Below are 19,922 nucleotides of genomic sequence, written 5' to 3'. Positions count from 1 at the left end.
ATATCCACCATATGAGCCCAGTATTAAGATCAAGTTCAGATCTTCTTGTAAAAAAAATTCTACACTTGATATGACAGGCAATTAAAAACTGAATATAACTGACACTATTTTGTGTAACTGATATAAGCAACACAAAAGTATCCCACTTGGTATGTATTTAGGTGGTTAGTAAATGTTAATTTTATCCAATTATGTAAAACTCACATCCTGCCTAATCTTGGGGATTAGAAAATCTTTCCTTTAGGACATATATTCACTCAGTTACAGTTGACCTTTGATCAACAGGGGGGTTAGGGCTGCCAACCCACCATACAGTCAAAAATCTGTATAACTTTTCACTCCCCAAAAACTTAACTAATAGCCTACAATTAACCAGAAACTTCACTGATAACATAAACAGTCAGTGAACATATATTTTGTATGCTGTGTATTACATACTATAATCCTACAATAAAGCTAGAGAAAAAAAAGTATTATTAAGAAATTCATGAGGGGGCGCCTGGGTGGCTCAGTTGGTTAAGCGACTGCCTTCGGCTCAGGTCATGATCCTGGAGTCCCGGGATCGAGTCCCACATCAGGCTCCCTGCTCAGCAAGGGGTCTGCTTCTCCCTCTGCCCTCTTCCCTCTCGTGCTCTCTGTCTCTCATTCTCTCTCTCAAATAAATAAATAAAATCTAAAAAAAAAAAAAAAGAAAAAAGAAATTCATGAGAAAAATACATTTATAGTACTGTCCTGTATTTACTGAAAAAAATCCACACGTAAATGGACCCACACAGTTCAAATCCATGTTGTTCAAGGATCCACTATACTGTTTATTTCCTAATTCTTGATTTCAACATGGCGAAATCCTTCTCAAAATCCTTCAAAATCCAGTTTACTCCCAAGTTCAAGCCCACAGTCCTCAACCTAGCTTTCCAGATTCTGGCTGAACTGTCCATCCAGGCTCAGAGCAGGTGAAGGCAAAGCCTTCAGGGGCCAGGAAAATAATAAGTGAGTGAATCAGACTCCTCGGCCTATTCTCAGAGAAATTGGCAATCCAGACCTTCAGACATAATCTTCCAATTTCTAAGTGTGGAAAACTCATTTAAATATAAAGTACAGGGGGCGCCTGGGTGGCTCATTCAGTTAAGCATCTGCCTTCAAGCCCTCTGTTGGGCTCTCTGCTCAGCAGGGAGTCTGCTTCTCCCTTTCCTTCTGTGCTTTCTCTCACTCTATCTCTCAAGTAAAATAAAATCTTAAATATATATATATATAGCACAGGACTGGCCAAACTAAACGTATCCACAAGTTACACACAAGCAGACAGCAGGTCAGCATCTTCACCACTACACAGAGAAAACTGATGTGACCAAAGGCCACTGGCTGCTCCAAGCTTTCCAAATGGTGAGGGACAGGCTGCCAGTCACCCAGTTTCTGAGATGCACTAGACTTCCTGTCACACTCCTACTGGAAGTTCTTCAACTTCCCAAGTCCATCAGGGGCAGCTCAGGCAGCTCTGTAAAGAGCTTTCTCCTGAAAGCCTTCCTTCACTTTTTTATGCCTTGGGAATTACTGGGCACATAAGCATGAATGTCCTGTATTTGTATTTTAACTGTGTTGATTACAGTTCACTACTTGGTGAATGCCTAAGTCATGAATGGAACAGAGGAGTCTGAGAAAAGACTCTGGGTAAGATGGGCCACACCTCCAAAATCAGGGCTAGATATGACCTAACACCACGAGGGCAGCTCTAGGACAAGGAAAGGCAATGAGTCCATCCTACAAGAGCTAGGAAAAAACTTCAGGACTCACCTCATCCCTGGTTGTCAGGAGCCCTGGGGCCATATTCCTGGTCAGCTGAGTGCTCTTCCTAGAGAAGAGTCAAGTTGCCGGGCAGAGCTGGGGAAAGAGAACAGAAGTAAGGGGGCGCTTAGGAGAAGTACCCTTCCATTAGCCTCCCAGTATAGCACGGGTGAGTGCAGATAAGGAAGGCAGGTTGCAGGGGGCATTAGAGCTGCCCATTCTTAACCAGTGTCCAAAAAAAAAAAAAGGCCCCCACAGCCAGATCAGCAACAGGCTGTCTCAATCCCCAGTTGAGAATTGAAGCCTTCAGCCCCCTGCAGGTAGATGAGACTTTTCTCACTGTGGGGACTCTATTAAGAGGGAAAGGGCCTCAGAGTACCCAAAGGAGGGCACTCACACTGAGAGCCAAAGTCACCTCTCAGAGGGAAACAGAAACTCCCCATCCACATCTGCCCTGAAGCCAAAGGACAAGTCCCAGGAAATCCAAACAGAAAGAGTGCTACAGGTCTCCAACAGAATGTAGATTTGGGAGGGGGGGCATGAAGCAGGGTGGGTGCCATCATTGTGGCTGCCCCTCTCACTTAAATGTCCAAGATTGAGTTCCCGAGATTTTAAATGCGACTTGAGATTTAAAAAGGTGCAGTCAGCAAATGACACAGGTCTTCAACAAGCCAATGTCATGAAGAAATGAAGAGGGGAGACTTTCAGGGGTGCCTGGGTGGCTCAGTCGTTAAGCATCTGCCTTCAGCTCGGGTCATGATCCCAGGGTTCTGGAATCGAGCCCCACATCAGGCTCCCTACTCCATGGGAAGCCTGCTTCTCCCTCTCCCACTCCCCCCTGCTTGTGTTCCCTCTCTCACTGTGTCTCTGTCAAATAAATAAATAAAAAATAAAAAAAAGAGGGGAGACTTTCCTTCACACAAAGACTAGATAACCATTCTTCAGATGTGAGTATACGCTTCGCACAAATGAACTAGAAAGTATTTTGGGGATTACAAAGGACAATTCAAGATGAACTGGGTGTTACAGAACTATTGTGAACACTGTTAGCTGTGATCATGATATTCTGCACATGGGGAAAACAAGTTGTTATTAAGAAATGGTGAAGTAATGGGGCGCCTGGGTGGCTCAGTTGGTTAAGCGACTGCCTTCGGCTCAGGTCATGATCCTGGAGTCCCTGGATCGAGTCCCGCATCGGGCTCCCTGCTCAGCGGGGAGTCTGCTTCTCCCTCTGACCCTCCCCCCCTCATGTGCTCTCTCTCTCAGTCTCTCTCTCTCAAATAAATAAATAAAATCTTTAAAAAAAAAGAAATGGTGAAGTACTGAGGAGTGAAATGATATGTGTGTAATCATTTTAAAATGTGAAACTTTCAATAAGTTAACACCATAAAAAAGAGAGCACTTGTGGAATAAAAGGGGGCTTTAGAGACCCAGCAACCAAATGCAATGTGTGGACACTGTTTTAGCAGTTTTGAGCAATCCAGGAAATAAGAACACTGGCTGGATGTTAGAGAACAGTAAAGAAGTAATATTAATTTTGTCAGGCTCAGGTTAAGAACAGGCTGTGCTGGGGGCGCCTGGGTGGCTCAGTCGTTAAGCGTCTGCCTTCGGCTCAGGTCATGATCCTGGGGTCCTGGGATCGAGTCCCACATCGGGCTCCCTGCTCAGCAGGAAGCCTGCCTCTCCCGCTCCCCCTGCTTGTGTTCCTGCTCTAGCTATCTCTCTCTCTGTCAAATAAATAAATAAAATCTTTAAAAAAAAAAAAAAAGAACAGGCTGTGCTGACGGCCTCTGCAGATAACTATGGCTGTGCTTAAAGAAAGAGTGGAAAAGCCACGACTCATATACCCTGCTTAGTGCTGAGAAAGCAGAAAGCAGTGCTGACCCTGAAGAACAAGAACAAAGCAAGGATGTCCCCTCTCACCTCTTCTATGAACATCACACTGGAAATACTAGTTAATATAAGAACATAAGAAAAGAAATAAAAGGTACACAGATTGGAAAGGAAGAAACAATACTATCTTTGTCTGCAGATGACCTGATTGACTATTTGGAAAATACCAAAGATTCAACCAGAAATTTCTGACACTAACAAATGAGTATATCAAAGCTGCAGGATACAAGGTTAATATACAAAAATCAATTGCTGGGGCACCTGGGTTGCTCAGTCAGTTAAGTGTCTGCCTTCAGCTCAGGTCATGATCCCAGGGTCTTGGGATGGAGCCCCACATCAGGCTCCCTGCTCAGCAGAAAGCCTGCCTCTCCCTCTCCCTCTGCTGCTCTGAGCCAGAGTAGCAATATATAAATTGGACAAAAGCAAGACCCATCTATATGTTGTCCACAAGAGCCTCATTTCAGAATGAAAGACACATGCAGACTGAAAGTTAAGGGATGGAAAGGCACTTACTATGCAAATGGAAATAAGAGAGCCAGAGTAGTAATATATAAATTGGACAAAATAGACTGGACACTATATAATCATAAAAGGAACAATCCAACAAAAAGATATAATAATTTTAAATATTTGTGACCCAACATGGGAGCACCTAAATACATAAAGCAGCTAATAACATGCGTGCTCTCTCTCTCTAATAAATAAAATCTTAAAAAAATAAATAAGGTCATGATTTTCAAAAGCAGGAAACATAGCTGACTTTCCTAACAGAGAAACAGACAAGAGTTAGACAAAATGAAGAGACAGAGGAATATGTCCCACATGAAAGAACAGAACAAAATCACAGCAAAATAGCTAAACTAAATGGTAGTAAGTAATATGCCTCATAGAGAATTTAAAGTAATGGTCATAAAAATACTCACTGGCCTTGAGAAAAGACTGGAGGACCTCAATGAGACCCTTGACAGAGACAGAAAACACACAAAAAACTAATCAGAAATGAAGAACTTAATAACAAATTAAAAATACACCAGAGGGATTAAACAGTAGACTAGAGAAAGCAGAAGAATCAATCAATGACCTAGAGGACAGAGGGATGGAAAGCAATCAAGCTGAACAGGAAAGAGAAAAAATAGTAATAAAAAATGAAAACAGACTTAGAAAACTCAGCAACACCATCAAGAGTAGTAACATTTGCATTATAGGGATCCCAGAAGAAGAGAGAGAAAAGGGAGCAGAAAATTTATTTGAAGAAATAATGGCTGAAAACTTCCTGAATCTGGGGGAGGAAAGAGAAATCCAGATCCAGTAGGCACAGAGAGTTTCCCACAAAATAAACCCAAGGAGGTCCACACCAAAACACATAGTAATTAAAATGGCAAAAAGCAGTGATAAAGAGAGAATTTTAAAAGCATCAAGAAAAAAGAAAACAGTTACATGTAAGGAAACCCCATAAGGCTATCAGCTGATTTTTCAGCAGAAACTCTGAGGCCAGAGAGAGTGGCATGTTATATTCAAAGTGCTAAAACGAAAAAATCTGCAACTAAGAATACTCTATCTGGCAAGGCTATCATTCAGAATAAAAGGAGCAATAAAGAGTTTACCAGACAGGGGCGCCTGGGTGGCTCAGTTGGTTAAGTGACTGCCTTCAGCTCAGGTCATGATCCTGGAGTCCCAGGATCAAGTCCCGCATCGGGCTCCCTGTTTAGCAGGGAGTCTTTCTCCCTCTGACCCTCACCCCTCTCATTCTCTCTCTCTCTGTCATTCTCTCTCAAAAAGAAAATTTAAAGAATATATATTTTAAAGAGTTTACGAGACAAACAAAAGTTAAAGAAATTCATGACCACTAAACCAGCCCTACAAGAAATGTTAAAGGGGACTTTATGAATGAATACAAAAGACAAAAAAAATCAGCCAAGAGAGGGGCGCCTGGGTGGCTCAGTTGGTTGAGCATCCAACTCTTGATTTCAGTTCAGGTCATGAGATTGGGTACTGCATCGGATCTTGCACTCAGTGCAGAGTCTGCCTGTCCCTCTCCCTCTGCTCCTCCCCCCCAACTGGCGCACTCTCTCTCACTCCCTCTCAAATAAATAAAAATAAAATCTTTAAAAAACATCAGTCAAGGGATTCACAAAATAAAAGGATGTAAACTATGACACCATATACCTAAAACATGGCAGGAAGAGGAAAAAAGAATGGGTTCAAACTTAAGTGACCATCAACTTACATCAAAAACTAATGATGTATTATAAGTTGAATAATTGAACATAAAAAATAAACAAAATAAAGTGCTATATACATAAGATATTATATATAAACCTAATAGTAATCACAAATAAAAATAACAGATAAGCAAAAGACAAAGAGAAAGTAATCCAAGTATATCACTAAAGAAAGCCAACAAACTGTTAAGAGACAAAAAGAAAAAGGAACAGACAAGAACTACAAAAACACCGTAAAAGAAGTAACAAAATGGCAATAAATACATACTTAATAATAATCACCTTGAATGTAAATGTCTAAATATAACAATCAAAAGACACAGGGTGCCATTATGGATAAAAAAGAAAGACCCATCTATATGTTGTCCACAAGAGCCTCATTTCAGAACCAAAGACACATGCAGACTGAAAGTTAAGGGATGGAAAGGCACTTATTATGCAAATGGAAATAAGAGAGCCAGAGTAGCAATATATAAATTGGACAAAATAGACTGGACACTATATAATCATAAAAGGAACAATCCAACAAAAAGATATAATAATTTTAAATATTTGTGACCCCACATGGGAACACCCAAATACATAAAGCAGCTAATAATAAACATAAAGGAAATAATCAATAATAATAAAATAAGAGTAGGGGACCTTAACACCCCACCTACATCAACAGATAGATCATCCAAACAGAAAATCAACAAGGAATCAGTGGCTGTCAATGACAAATTTGGCCAGATGGCTCTAGCAGATATATTCAGAACACTCCAACCTAAAACAGAATACACATTCTTTTCAAGTGCACATGGAACAGTCTCCAAAAGAAATCACATTAGGCCACAAAACAAGTCTCAACAAATTCAAGAAGATCAAAATCATACCATGCATCTTTTCAGACCACAACACTATCTATGAAACTAGAAATCAACCACAAGAAAAAATCTGGAAAGAGCACAAATACATGGAGGTTAAATAACATGCTACTAAATAATGAATGGGTCCACCAGGAAATCAAAGAAGAAATTAAAAAAAAAATGGAAATAAGTGAAAATAAAAACACAATGGTTCAGACTTTGGGAAACAGCAAAGGTGGTCCTAAGAGGGAATTATATAGCAATATAGGCCTACCTCATCACAAACCTTACCTTACACCTAAAGGAGCTAGAAAAAGAACGAACAAAACCCAAAGCCAGTAGAAGGAAAGAAATAATAAAGATTAGAGCAGAAATAAATGAAATAGAAGCTACAAAACCAAACCAAACAAGCAAAAACCCAATAGGACAGATCAATGAAACCAGCATCTGGTTCCTTGGGAAAAAAAAATAAATAAATAAAGTTGATAAAAAGTAGACTGCTCAAAAAAAAAAAAAAGTAGAATCAAATAAAATCAGAAAGAGGAGAGAAAGAACAACTGACACCACAGAAATTAGGATTAAAAGAAAATATTATGAAAAATCATTTGCCAAGAAGTTGGGACAACCCAGAAGAACTGGACAAATTCCTAGAAACATATAGCCTCCCAAAACTGAAGCAGGAAGAAATAGAAAATTTGAACATTGTGATTACCAGCAGTGAAACTGAATCACTAATTAAAAACCTCCCAACCAACAAAAGTCCAGCACCGAATTCTACCAAACATTTAAAGGACAGTAAATAACTATTCTTCTCAAACTATTTCAAAAATAGAAGAGGAAGGAAGCTTCCAAATTCATTTATGAGGCCCAATTTACCCTGATACCAAAACCAGATAAAGACACCATAAAAAAAAAAAAGAGAGAGAGAGAGAGAACTACAGACCAGTATCTCTAATGAACATAGATGCAAAAAATATTAGCAAACTAAATCCAACGATACATTACAAAAATCATTCACAATAATTAAGTGGGATTTATTCCTGGGCTGCAAAAGTGGTTCAGTATTCACAAATCAATCGACATAATATATCACAAGAGAAAGCACAAAAACCATATGATCATCTCAACAGATGCAAAAAAAAGCTTCTGACAAAGAACGACATCCATTCATGATAAAAACCCTGATCAATACCGGTTCAGAGGGAACATACCTCAACATAATAAAGGCCATATATGAAAAACCCACAGCTAACATCATACTTAATAGTGAAAAACTGAAAGCTTTTCCCCTAAGATCAAAAATAAGACAAGGATGTCCACCCTCACCACTTTTATTCAACATGATACTGGAAGTCCTAGCCACAGCAATTGGACAAGAAATAACAGGCATCCAAATTGGTAAGGAAGAAGTAAAACTTGCACTACTTGCAGATGACGTGAGACTATATACAGAAAACCCTAAAGACTCCACAAAAAAAAAAAAAAACAATAACAGTACTGATAAATGAATTCAATATGGTTACAGGATACAAAATCAATCTACAGAAATCCGTTGCATTGCATTTCTATACACTAATAACAAAGTAACAGAAACAAAAATTAGGAAAACAATCCCATTTACAATTGCCTGAAAAATAATAAAACCTAAGGAATAAACTAAACCAAGGAAGTAAAAAAACCTGTACTCTGAAAACTATAAAACACTGATGAAATTAAAGATGACACAAATGGGAAGATATTCTATGCTCATTGATCAGAAGAACAATCACTGTTAAAATGTCCACACTAGAGGAGGAGGGGGGAAAGATGGCGGAGGAGTAGGGGACCCTATTTCAACTGGTCCCCGGAATTGAGCTGGATATCTACCAGACCACTCTGAACACCCACGAAACCAGCCTGAGATGTTAAGAAGATCTGGATCTTTACAAACAGAATATCGCAGGTGGTTGGTTTCGAGGTACGAAGCGGGGAGCCGTGATTCTGAGGGCAGATATCGGAGGGTAAATGGCAGCGGGAGGGTGCCTGGCCGTGGGAATCCTACACCGCCGGTGAGCGACAGCCTCGCGTGCTGTGGACGGGGCACAAACTCGCAGACCGGTAGTGGCGGGGAAAGGACTTTAGGGCAGTCCCCGGGGAGGAATCCCGGAGCAGCGGGGTCACACATTCAATCTGGGAGCAGCTGGCGGTTTTAGAAGCACAAAGGGCAGAGATGTGCCCCAACCTGGAGGCGACCCCAGTCGCGGAGGGGCGCACAAGCCAGGACGCTGCAGTTTATAGCAGCACAGACAGAAACGGAGACAGTGTGGCCTGGAGAGCTCACTGAAGAACAGACTACGGTCTCTCTGCTCTGAGGTAGAGGGTTGGAAATGGTCTCTTCTACTCTAACTCGCGGAAGAGACGTGGAAAGCCACCAGAGAACAAAAGCCCCAAAAACTGATTCCCGCTGAGCCCATCCCCCGCCACAGGGGGGCAGGGCAAATCCGCCCAAACAGGGTTGCCTGAGTAAACGTGCAGCAGGCCCCTCCCACAGAAGACAGGCTGGGAAAACAAGAGGCCAGCAACACTAAGGTCCCTATAAAACAGGTGCACCTTGCTTGGGTTCTGGTCAAGAATTTGGACTCTATACATTCCCTCAAACACCCATCAACAGAATGACTAGGAGGAGGAGCCCCCAAAATAGAAAAGACTCAGAGATTATGACTTATGCTGCAGATTTACAAATGGATGCAGATATAACCAAGATGTCAGAGATGGAATTCAGGCTAGCAATTGGGAAGACAACGGTTAGAATGGAGAAATCAATTAATGGCAACACAGAGTCTCTAAGGGCAGAAATGAAAGGTGAATTGGCAGAACTTAAAAATGCTATCAGTGAGATCCAATCCAATCTAGATAATTTAACAGCCTGGGTAACTGAGGCAGAAGAACGAATAAGTGACCTGAAAGACAATATAATAGATAAAAAGGGAAAAGAGGAGGCCAGGGAAAAACAACTCAGAACCCATGAAAATAGAATCAGAGAAATAAGTGACACCATGAAGCATTCCAATGTCAGAATAATTGGAATCCCAGGGGGAGTGGAGAGAGAGAGAGAGGACTAGAAGATGTATTTGAGCAAATCGTAGCTGAGAACTTGCCTAATCAGGGGAATGAAACAAACATTCGTGTCGAGAGGCAGAGAGGACCCCTCCCAAGATCAAGGAAAACAGGCCAACACCCCGGCATGTAATAGTAAAACTTGCAAATCCTAGAACCAAGGAAACCATCTTAAGGGCAGTTAGAGGGAAGAGATTCCTTACGTACAGAGGGAGGAACATCAGAATAAGGTCAGACCTATCCACAGAGACCTGGCAAGCCAGAAAAGCCTGGCAAGACATATTCAGGGTACTAAATGAGAAGAACATGCAGCCAAGAATACTTTATCCGGCAAGGCTTTCATTTAGAATGGATGGAGAGAGGCAGCGCTTCCAAGACTGGCAGAAACTGAAAGAATATGTGACCGCTAAGCCGGCCCTGCAAGAAATATTAAGGGGGGATTCTATAAAAGGAGAAAGACCCCAAGAGTGATATACAACAGAAGTTTACAGGGACAATCTATAAAAACAAGGTCTTCACATTCAACATGATGACAATTAATTCATATCTTTCAATAATCACTCTCAACGTGAATGGACTGAATGCTCCCATAAAACGGCACAGGGTTGCAGACTGGATAAAAAGACAGGACCCGTCCATATGCTGTCTACAAGAGACTCATTTTGAACCTAAAGATACATCCAGACTGAAAGTGAAGGGATGGAGATCCATCTTCCATGCCAGTGGACCTCAAAAGAAAGCTGGGGTAGCAATTCTTATATCAGACAAATTAGATTTTAAGCTAAAGTCTGTAATTAGAGACACAGGACACTGTATCATTCTTAAAGGGTCGATCCAACAAGAAGAGCTAATAATTGTAAATATCTATGCCCCCAACATGGGAGCAGCCATCTACATAAGCCAACTGTTAACCAAAATAAAGAGTCATGTTCATAACAATACGTTAATTGTAGGAGACCTCAATACTCCACTCTCAGCAATGGACAGATTATCTAAGCAGAAAATCAACAAGGAAACGAGCTTTGAATGATACATTGCACCAGAGGGACCTCATAGATATTTACAGAACATTCCACCCTAAAACAACAGAATACTCATTCTTCTCGAGTGCAAATGGAACTTTCTCCAGAATAGACCATATACTGGGTCACAAATCAGGTCTCAACTAATACCAAAAGACTGAAATTATTCCCTGCATCTTCTCAGAACACAAGGCTTTAAAACTGGAACTCAATCATAAGAAAAAATCTGGAAGAAATTCAAACACTTGGAAGCTAAAGACCACTCTGCTCAAGAATGTCTGGGTCAACCGGGAAATCAAAGAAGAACTTAAACAATTCATGGAAATCAATGAGAACAAAAACACCTCAGTCCAAAACGTATGGGATACTGCAAAGGCGGTCCTAAGGGGGAAATACGTAGCCATCCAAGCCTCACTCAAAAAAAAACAGAAAAATCCCAAATTCACCAACTAACTCTCCACCTTAAAGAACTAGAGAAAAAGCAACAAAAGATGCCTAAGCCACGCATTAGAAAAGAAATAATTAAAATTAGAGCAGAGATAAATGATTTAGAAACCAGAAACACAGTAGATCAGATCAATGAAACTAGAAGCTGGTTCTTTGAAAGAATTAATAAAATCGATAAACCACTGGCCAGACTTATCCAAAAGAAAAGAGAAAGGACCCAAATTAATAACATTATGAATGAAAGGGGAAAGATCACAACTAACACCAAAGAAATAGAAACAATTATTAGAAATTCTTATCAACAACTATATGCCAATAAACTGAGCAATCTGGATGAAAGGGAGGCCCTCCTGGAAACTTATAAGCTGCCAAGAATGAAACAGGAAGAAATCGACAACCTGAATAGGCCAATAACCAGTAACGAGATTGAAGCAGTGATCAAAAAACCCCCAAAAAACCAGAGTCCACGGCCTGATGGATTCCCTGGGAAATTCTACCAAACATTCAAAGAAGAAATAATACCTATTCTCCTGAAGCTGTTTCAAAAAATAGAAACAGAAGGAAAACTTCCAGACTCATTCTATGAGGGCAGCATTACCTTAATCCCCACACCAGGCAAAGACCCCATCAAAAAGGAGAATTTCAGACCGATATCCCTGATGAATATGGATTCCAAAATCCTCAACAAAATCCTAGCTAATAGGATCCAACAACACATTAAAAGGATCATCCACACAACCAAGTGGGATTTATCCCTGGGATGCAAGGGTGGTTCAACATTCACAAATCACTCAGTGTGATAGGACACATTAATAAGAGGAGGGAGAAGAACCATATGGTCCTCTCAATTGATGCAGAAAAAGCATTTGACAAAATACAACATCCTTTCCTGATTAAAACGCTTGAGTATAGGGATAGAGGGCACATTCCTCAAGTTCATAAAACCCATCTATGAAAAACCCACAGTGAATATCATCCTCAATGGGGAAAAGCTGAAAGCCTTTCCCTTAAGATCAGGAACATGTCAAGGATGCCTACTCTCGCCACTATTGTTCAACAGAGTACTAAAAGTCCTAGCCACAGCAATCAGACAACAATAAAGAAATAAAAGGTATTCAGATTGGCAAACAAGAAGTCAAACTCTCTCTTTTCGCAGACGACATGATACTTGATGTGGAAAACCCAAAAGACTCCACCCCCAAATTACTAGAACTCATCCAGCAATTCAGTAATGTGGCAGGATACAAAATCAATGCACAGAAATCAGTTGCTTTCTTATCCACTAACAGTGCAAGTGTAGAAAGAGAAATTAGAGAAACTATTCCATTTACAATAGCACCAAAAACCATAAGATACCTCGGAATAAACCTAACCGGAGAGGTAAAGGATCTGTACTCTAGGAACTACAGAACACTCATGAAAGAAATTGAAGAAGACACAAAAAGATGGAAAAATATTCCATGCTCATGGATTGGAAGAATAAACACTTAAAATGTCTATGCTACCCAGAGCAATCTAGACCTTCAATGCCATCCTGATCAAAACTGTAATGACATTTTTCAAAGTGCTGGAACAAACAATCCTAAAATTTGTATGGAATCAGAAAAGACCCCGAATCGCCAAGGAAATGCTGAAAAAGAAAAACAAAGCTGAGGGCATCACGTTGCCTGATTTTAAGCTATATTACAAAGCAGTAATCACCAAGACAGCATGGTACTGGCACAAAAACAGACATACAGACCAATGGAACAGAATAGAGAACCCAGATATGGACCCTCAACTCTATGGTCAAATAATCTTTGACAAAGCAGGAAAAAACATGCAATGGAAAAAAGACAGTCTCTTCAATAAATGGTGCTGGGAAAATTGGACAGCCACATGCAGAAGAATGAAACTCGACCCTTCTCTAACACCATTCACAAAGATAAACTCAAAGTGGATGAAAGACCTCAATGTGAGACAGGAGTCCATCAAAATCCTAGAGAACATAGGCAGTAACCTCTTTGACATCAGCCACAGCAACTTCTTTCAAGATACATCTCCAAAAGCTAGTGAAACAAAAGCAAAAATGAACTTTTGGGACTTCATCAAGATAAAAAGCTTCTGCACAGCAAAGGAAACAGTCAACAAAACAAAGAGGCCACCCACAGAATGGGAGAAGATACTTGCAAATGACACTACAGATAAAGGGCTGGTATCCAAGATCTATAAAGAACTTCTCAAACTCAACACCGAAAAAACAAGTAAGTCGAAAAGTGGGCAGATGATATGAAAAGACACTTCTCTGAAGAAGACATACAGATGGCTAACAGACACATGAAAAAATGTTCATCATCATTAGCCACCAGGGAAATTCAAATCAAAACCACATTGAGATACCACCTTACTCCAGTTAGAATGGCAAAAATGGACAGGATAAGAAACAACAAATGTTGGAGAGGTTGTGGAGAAAGGGGAACCCTCGTACACTATTGGTGGGAATGCAAGTTGGTACAGCCACTTTGGAAAGCAGTGTGGAGGTTCCCCCAAAATTTAAAACTAGAGCTACCCTATGACTCAGCAATTGCACTCCTGGGTATTTACCCCAAAGACACAGATGTAGTGAAAAGAAGGGCCATATGCACCCCAATGTGCATAGCAGCAATGTCCGCAAAAGCCAAACTGTGGAAAGAGCAGAGATGCCCTTCAACAGGGATAAAGAAGATGTGGTCCATATATACAATGGAATATTACTCAGCCATCAGAAAGGTTGAATACCCAACTTTTACATCAACATGGATGGGACTGGAGGAGATTATGCTAAGTGAAATAAGTCAAGCAGAGAAAGTCCATTATCATATGATTTCACTTATTTGTGGAACATAAGGAATAGCATGAAGGACATTAGGAGAAGGAAGGGAAAAATGAAGGGGGGGAAATCGGAGGGAGAGATGAACCATGAGAGACTATGGACTCTGAGAAACAAACAGGGTTTTAGAGGGGAAGGGGGAGGGGGGATTGGTTAGCCCGGTGATGGGTATTAAGAAGGGCACGTACTGCATGGAGCACTGGGTGTTATACAAAAACAGTGGATCGTGGATCACCACATCAAAAACTAATGATGTATTGTATGGTGACTAACATAACATATTAAAAATAAAAAAATGTCCACACTACCCAAAGCAATCTAGATTTAATGCAATTCCTATGAAAATACCAATAGCTCTTTTTCACAGAACTAGAACAAATAATCCTAAAATTTGTATGGAACCACACAAAAAAACAAAAAACAAAAAACAAAACAAAACAAAGTACCCAGAAATAGCCAAAGCAATCTTAACAAAAATAGAGGTATCACAATCACAGATTTTAAGATACACTACAAAGTCGTAGTAATCAAAACAGCATTGTACTGGCACAAAAGGCAGACACATAGGTCAACAGAACAGAAAAGAACACCCAGAAATAAACCCATGACTAATGGTCAATTAATCTTCAACAAAGCAGGAAAGAATATCCAATGGGAAAAAGTCTCTTCAACAAATGGTGTTGGGAAAATGACAGCTACACATGAAAGAATCCAACAGGACCACTCTCTTACACCATACACAAAAATGAACTCAAAATGGATTAAGAACCTAAATGTGAGACCTGAAACCGAAAAATCCTGTAAGAGAGCACAGGCAGTAATTTCTCTGACATCAGCCAGAGCAACATTTTTCTAGCTATGTCTCCTGAGGCAAGGGAAACAAAAACAAAATAAACTATTAGGACTACATCAAAATAAAAAGCTTCTGCACAGCAAAGGAAACAATCAACAAACCTAAAAGACAACCTACTGGATGGGAATATATATGGCAAGTGACGTATGCAATAAAAGCTTAGAATGCAAAATATATAAAGAATTTATACAATACCTCCAAAAACCCCCCAAATTATCCAATTAAAAATAGGCAGACGACAAGAACAGACATTTCTCCAAAGACAACAGACACACGAAAAGATGCTCGACATCACTGATCATGAGGGAAATACAAATCAAAACCACAACAAAATACCACCTCACACCTGTCAGAATGGCTAAAATAAAAAATACAGGAAACAAGTATTGAAGAGGATGTGGAAAAAAAGGAACCCTCTTGCACTATTAGTGGGAATGCAAACTGGTGCAGCCACTGTGGAAAACAATATGGAGGTCCCTCAAAAAAATAAAAATAGAACTACCATATGATGCAGTAATTTCACTATTTGGTATTTACTCAAAGAATATGAAAACACTAATTTGAACAGATATAGGTATCCCTATGTTTACTGCAGCATTATTTACAATAGTAAAGATATGGAAGCAACCTAATTATCCAGTGATAGATGAATGGATAAAAAAGATTTGATATACACACAAAAAAATGGAATTACTTAGCCATAAAAAAGAATGAAATCTTGTCATTTACAACATGAATGGATCTAGACAGTATTATGCTAAGTGAAATAAGCCAGTCAGAAAAAGACATATACCGTATGATTTCACTTGTATGTGGAATTTAAGAAACAAATGAACAAAGGACAAAAGAGACCAAAAAGCAGACTCTTAACTATAGAGAACAAAGTGATGATTACCAGAGAAGAGGTGGGTGGGGAGATGGGTGAAATAGGTGAAGAGGATTAACAATACACTTATCTGATGAGCACTGAGTAATGTATAGAATTGCCGAATCACTACACTGTACACCTGAAACTAATATAACACTGATGTTAACTGTACTAGAATTTAAAAAAGAGAAAAGGCCTCAAAATGGATTAAACACCTAAATGTGAAACCTGAAACTATAAAATTCCTAAAAGAAAACAGTAATTTCTTTGACATCAGCTGTCACAGCATTTTCCTAAATATGCCTCCTCAGGGAGGCCTGGGTGGCTCACTTGGTTAAGTGTCTGCCTTTGGCTCAGGTCACGATCCCAGGGTCCTGGGATCAAGTCCCGCACTGGGCTCCTTGCTCAGCGGTGAGCCTGCTTCTCCCTCTGCCTGCCACTCCCCCTCCTTGAGCTCTCTCTCTCTAATAAATAAAATCTTAAAAAAATATATGCCTCCTCAGGCAAGAGAAACAAAAGCAGTAATAAACTATTCAGACCACATCAAAATAAAAAGCTTCTGCTTAGTATAGAAAACCATCAACAAAACAAAAAGACAACCTGTACTGAATGGGAGAAGATATTTGCAAATGATATCTCCAATAAGTGGTTAATTTCCAAAATATATAAAGAATTTATACAACTCAACACCAAAAAACATTTTTTTTAATTGGCAGAGGACCTGAATAGACATTTTTCCAAAGAAGACATACAGATGGCCAACAGACACATGAAAAGATGCTCAACATCACTCATCATCAGGGAAATGCAAATTAAAACTACAATGAAATATTACTTCACACCATTCAGAATGGCTGGTATTAAAAAGACAAGAAATAACAAGTGTTGTCAAGGGTATGATGAAAAAAGAACCTTCATACACTGTTGGTGGAAATGTAAACTGACACACTGGTACAACCACTGTGTAAAACAGTACAGAGTTTCCTAGGAAATTTGAAAATAGAACTACCATATGATCCAGTTATTTCACTACTGGGTATTTACCCAAAGAAAATGAAAATGCTAATTCAAAAAGATACATGCATCCTTATGTTTATTACAGCTTTATCTACAATAGCAAAGACATGAAAGCAACCTGAGTGTCCATCAATAGATGAATGGATGAAGAACAAACAAAAAACAAGACTCCTAAATAGAGAGAACAAAATGGTGGCTGTCAGAGCCGAGGTGTTGGATATATGGGCAAAATAGAAAAAGGGGATTAAGAGGTACAAACTTGGGGCACCTGGGTGGCTCAGTTGGTTAAGCGACTGCCTTTGGCTCAGGTTATGATCTTGGGAGTCCTGGGATCCAGTCTCGCATCAGGCTCCCTGCTCAGCAGAAGTCTGCTTTTCCCTCTGACCCTCCCCCTCTTGTGTTCTCTCTCTCTCTCTCTCTCACTCTCTCTCTCTCTCTCAAATAAATAAAATCTTAAAAAAAGAGGTACAAACTTCCAGTTTTAAAATAAATAAGTCACGGAGATGAAAAGTACAGCATAGGGAATATAGTCAATGATATTGTAATAACATTGTATAGTGACATTTGGTGACTACACTTATCGTGGTAAGCAATGAGTAATATAATTGTTGAGTCAATATATTGTACATGAACTAATATAACATTGCATGTTAATTATAATAAAAATTTTTTAATAAAAATATTTTTTAAAATTATTCATTCATAGGAGATGCATACTGAAGTATTCACAAGTAAAATGATATCTGGGATTTGCTGCAAAATACTTCAGCAGAGAAAACCAAAAAGGAAGACAAAGAGCAGAATGGTGACAATTGCTGAAGCCAAGTGAGGGGTACAGAGATGCTCTTTCAATATTCTTACTACATGTGGCTCTATTTGTAAAATTTCCACAATAAATTTTAAATTTAATAACCCCCTCTCCCTCCACACCCCCCAAAATAAGGAAAGTAGAAGAAACTTTAAAGGGTGGGGATATGCGGACTGCAAACACTGGATGGTCTGATTCCTGTTAATGTCCTTAGGGGCTGAGACCAAGGATCAGGAGAAAATGAATGAATGTTTTTTTAATCAGCATTAGATGTATGAGACAATCTTTAAAAATAGAGCACCTCCTTTTAAATTTTCATCAACTTTGAAAGTGAAAGAAGAACAGCGAGCTCCAAGGAAAAAGTCATTTAATCCTCTACTGCACCATTTACTGTTCTACAAAATGAAAATTCTACCACCTAATGTGCAAGATGGCTAAGGAAATAAAAATATAGCCAATACAAGACTACTGTTCTCAAACCAGCACTTCTCCCCATCTTTGTTTTGCCAGCACTGCCAAGGCCCTGAGAATACAGCACAGTGAATGTATGGAGAGGTTGAAAAGCTCCTGAATGAAGGCAGAGAAATGTGCCCCAGGAGGACACCTGTGCAGGAATGTGTCCTTTCAAGATCAGGCCAGGCTTCCTGGGAATCCATCTGCAGCTCTGAGCCCCACAGGGAATATTACACACACAGCAAAGCTGACACCACAAGAACACAAAGAAGTGGTGCCCCCCTGAGATGGGCTGCTAGGCCCTTAAGAGTTCTCCCCTCCCTAACAGGCAGTTCTCCCTGGGTGTGGTGGGGGAGGGCAGACTGCTCCAGGGCCCACCTGGGCATACCAGCAGCAGTTCCCACCTCAGGAGTCTCTTCCCGCCCAGAAACAGGCTGGAAACTTGCAAGGCTGCAGCTGGGTTCCACTTCACTACAGCATCAGACCAGGCAGGGAAGGGATGCACCTCCCCAGGAACAGTCAGGGTGTGATTTTAGCGCAAACCTGCTCTGAATTCAGGCTGACACCCAGTATGTTAATCCTCTACACGCCCACGGGGCTCAGTAAAAACATACATGCACGTTATCGATCACTTAGTATGTGTCAGACACAAGTTTTAACTCTTTCCGCGCTCACACCAGCTCCAAGGAGGGTCAATGCCTTGATCAGGATGAGTCAGTGAGAAGGGGCAGACCGGGATTTGAACTCTCCCAATGGGACAGTCGGGGCGGGGGGGGGGGGGCGCTCTGGCCGAGGGGGAGGGGGTGTCTCCAACGGCAAGCCCGGCACAGGCCCCTTGGACGAGGCAGTGCCCAAAGAGATGGACACTCGGGGTTGCAGACGGGGGGAGAAAGGCCAGGGTTCTCACTGATAACTGGTGAATCTGAGTGATGAACCCCCGAACTTCACGGCTACTTCTGGGCACGCCTGGGTTTCATTTCCGTAAGGAAAGTTAGAAAGAAGACCTTAAGGGCGTAGGTCTTGCCCTCCATTGCCTCTCCCACCTCCAGTAATTCAGGGCTCAGCCAGCCCGTGCCCTGTCCGGGGGACTCCCCTCCACTTGCGCCGCCCCAAGCTCCTGGAAGGGCCCCCACGGCCGAGGAGGCAGAGAGCGGCAGGAGGCGCCGATGTGGACCCAAGGACGCCGCACGCAACCGGGGATGTCTGACCGCGCCGGGCCTTCAGCGCCCTCAAGGGTCCGCGGACCTGAGCCACCGACCCGAGTCCCTCGCCCCGGCCGCCCCCACCACTGAGGCAAAGCTGGGCGTTTGCCCCAGGCCGGTCTTCCCCGCCAAGAGCCGGGCGCGTGGGCCAAGCGGCGCCGGCATCGCCGCGGTGGGCTCCGCCGGCCCACGCGCCCACCGCCCGCGCGCCGCTCCGGGACAGGACGCTGGGACCCCGGCCCCCGGACAGAGCGCGCCGAGCTCCCGCCGCAGCCCCTCCCGGGTGGCCCTCCGCGGCCCCGCCGGGAGAACCAAACCGCCAGGAACCCGCGGCCCCAGCCAACCACCCTGCTTGTCCTCGCCCGCGTTCCCCACCCTGCTCCCCCCGCGGCGGACTCGCTTACCAAAGCGCGCAAGGACGGTCCCCGGCGACCAGCCACTGCGGCGGGCGCGGGCAACACTACCCACAGTGCCCCGGGGCGCCGGACTGCGCTACCCACAGGGCGCTGGGCGAGGGTCTTCAATACCCACAATGCCACAGAGCACAGCGCGCTTGCGCTGAC

The 19,922-nt window shown here is 41.7% G+C and overlaps 1 protein-coding gene across 20 annotated transcripts in view; it reads right to left on the bottom strand.

Moving 5' to 3' along the window:
- The window catches only part of ZNF169 (zinc finger protein 169), a 159,478-nt gene that overhangs the window by 48,326 nt on the left and 91,230 nt on the right, over positions 1 to 19,922 (bottom strand). For 18 of the 20 annotated variants that reach the window (XM_064579356.1, XM_064579357.1, XM_064579343.1 and 15 more), the window contains one exon: positions 1,792 to 1,878. In XM_064579356.1, the coding sequence (XP_064435426.1) occupies positions 1,792 to 1,824 (33 nt within the window). In that variant the 5' untranslated portion in view covers positions 1,825 to 1,878. Of the gene's footprint in view, positions 1 to 1,791; positions 1,879 to 19,763; positions 19,911 to 19,922 lie in introns of those variants that run through there. The other 2 variants (XM_064579351.1, XM_064579355.1) reach the window with 2 other exon arrangements.

Source organism: Mirounga angustirostris, unplaced genomic scaffold (genome assembly GCF_029215605.1).
Source record: "Mirounga angustirostris isolate CCGP_5_RB_7025 unplaced genomic scaffold, mMirAng1.0.hap1 SCAF_15, whole genome shotgun sequence".
NCBI classification, from domain to species: Eukaryota; Metazoa; Chordata; class Mammalia; order Carnivora; family Phocidae; genus Mirounga; species Mirounga angustirostris.
Note: the sequence above shows the minus strand (reverse complement) of the source record. Positions and strands in the feature narration are given on the sequence as shown.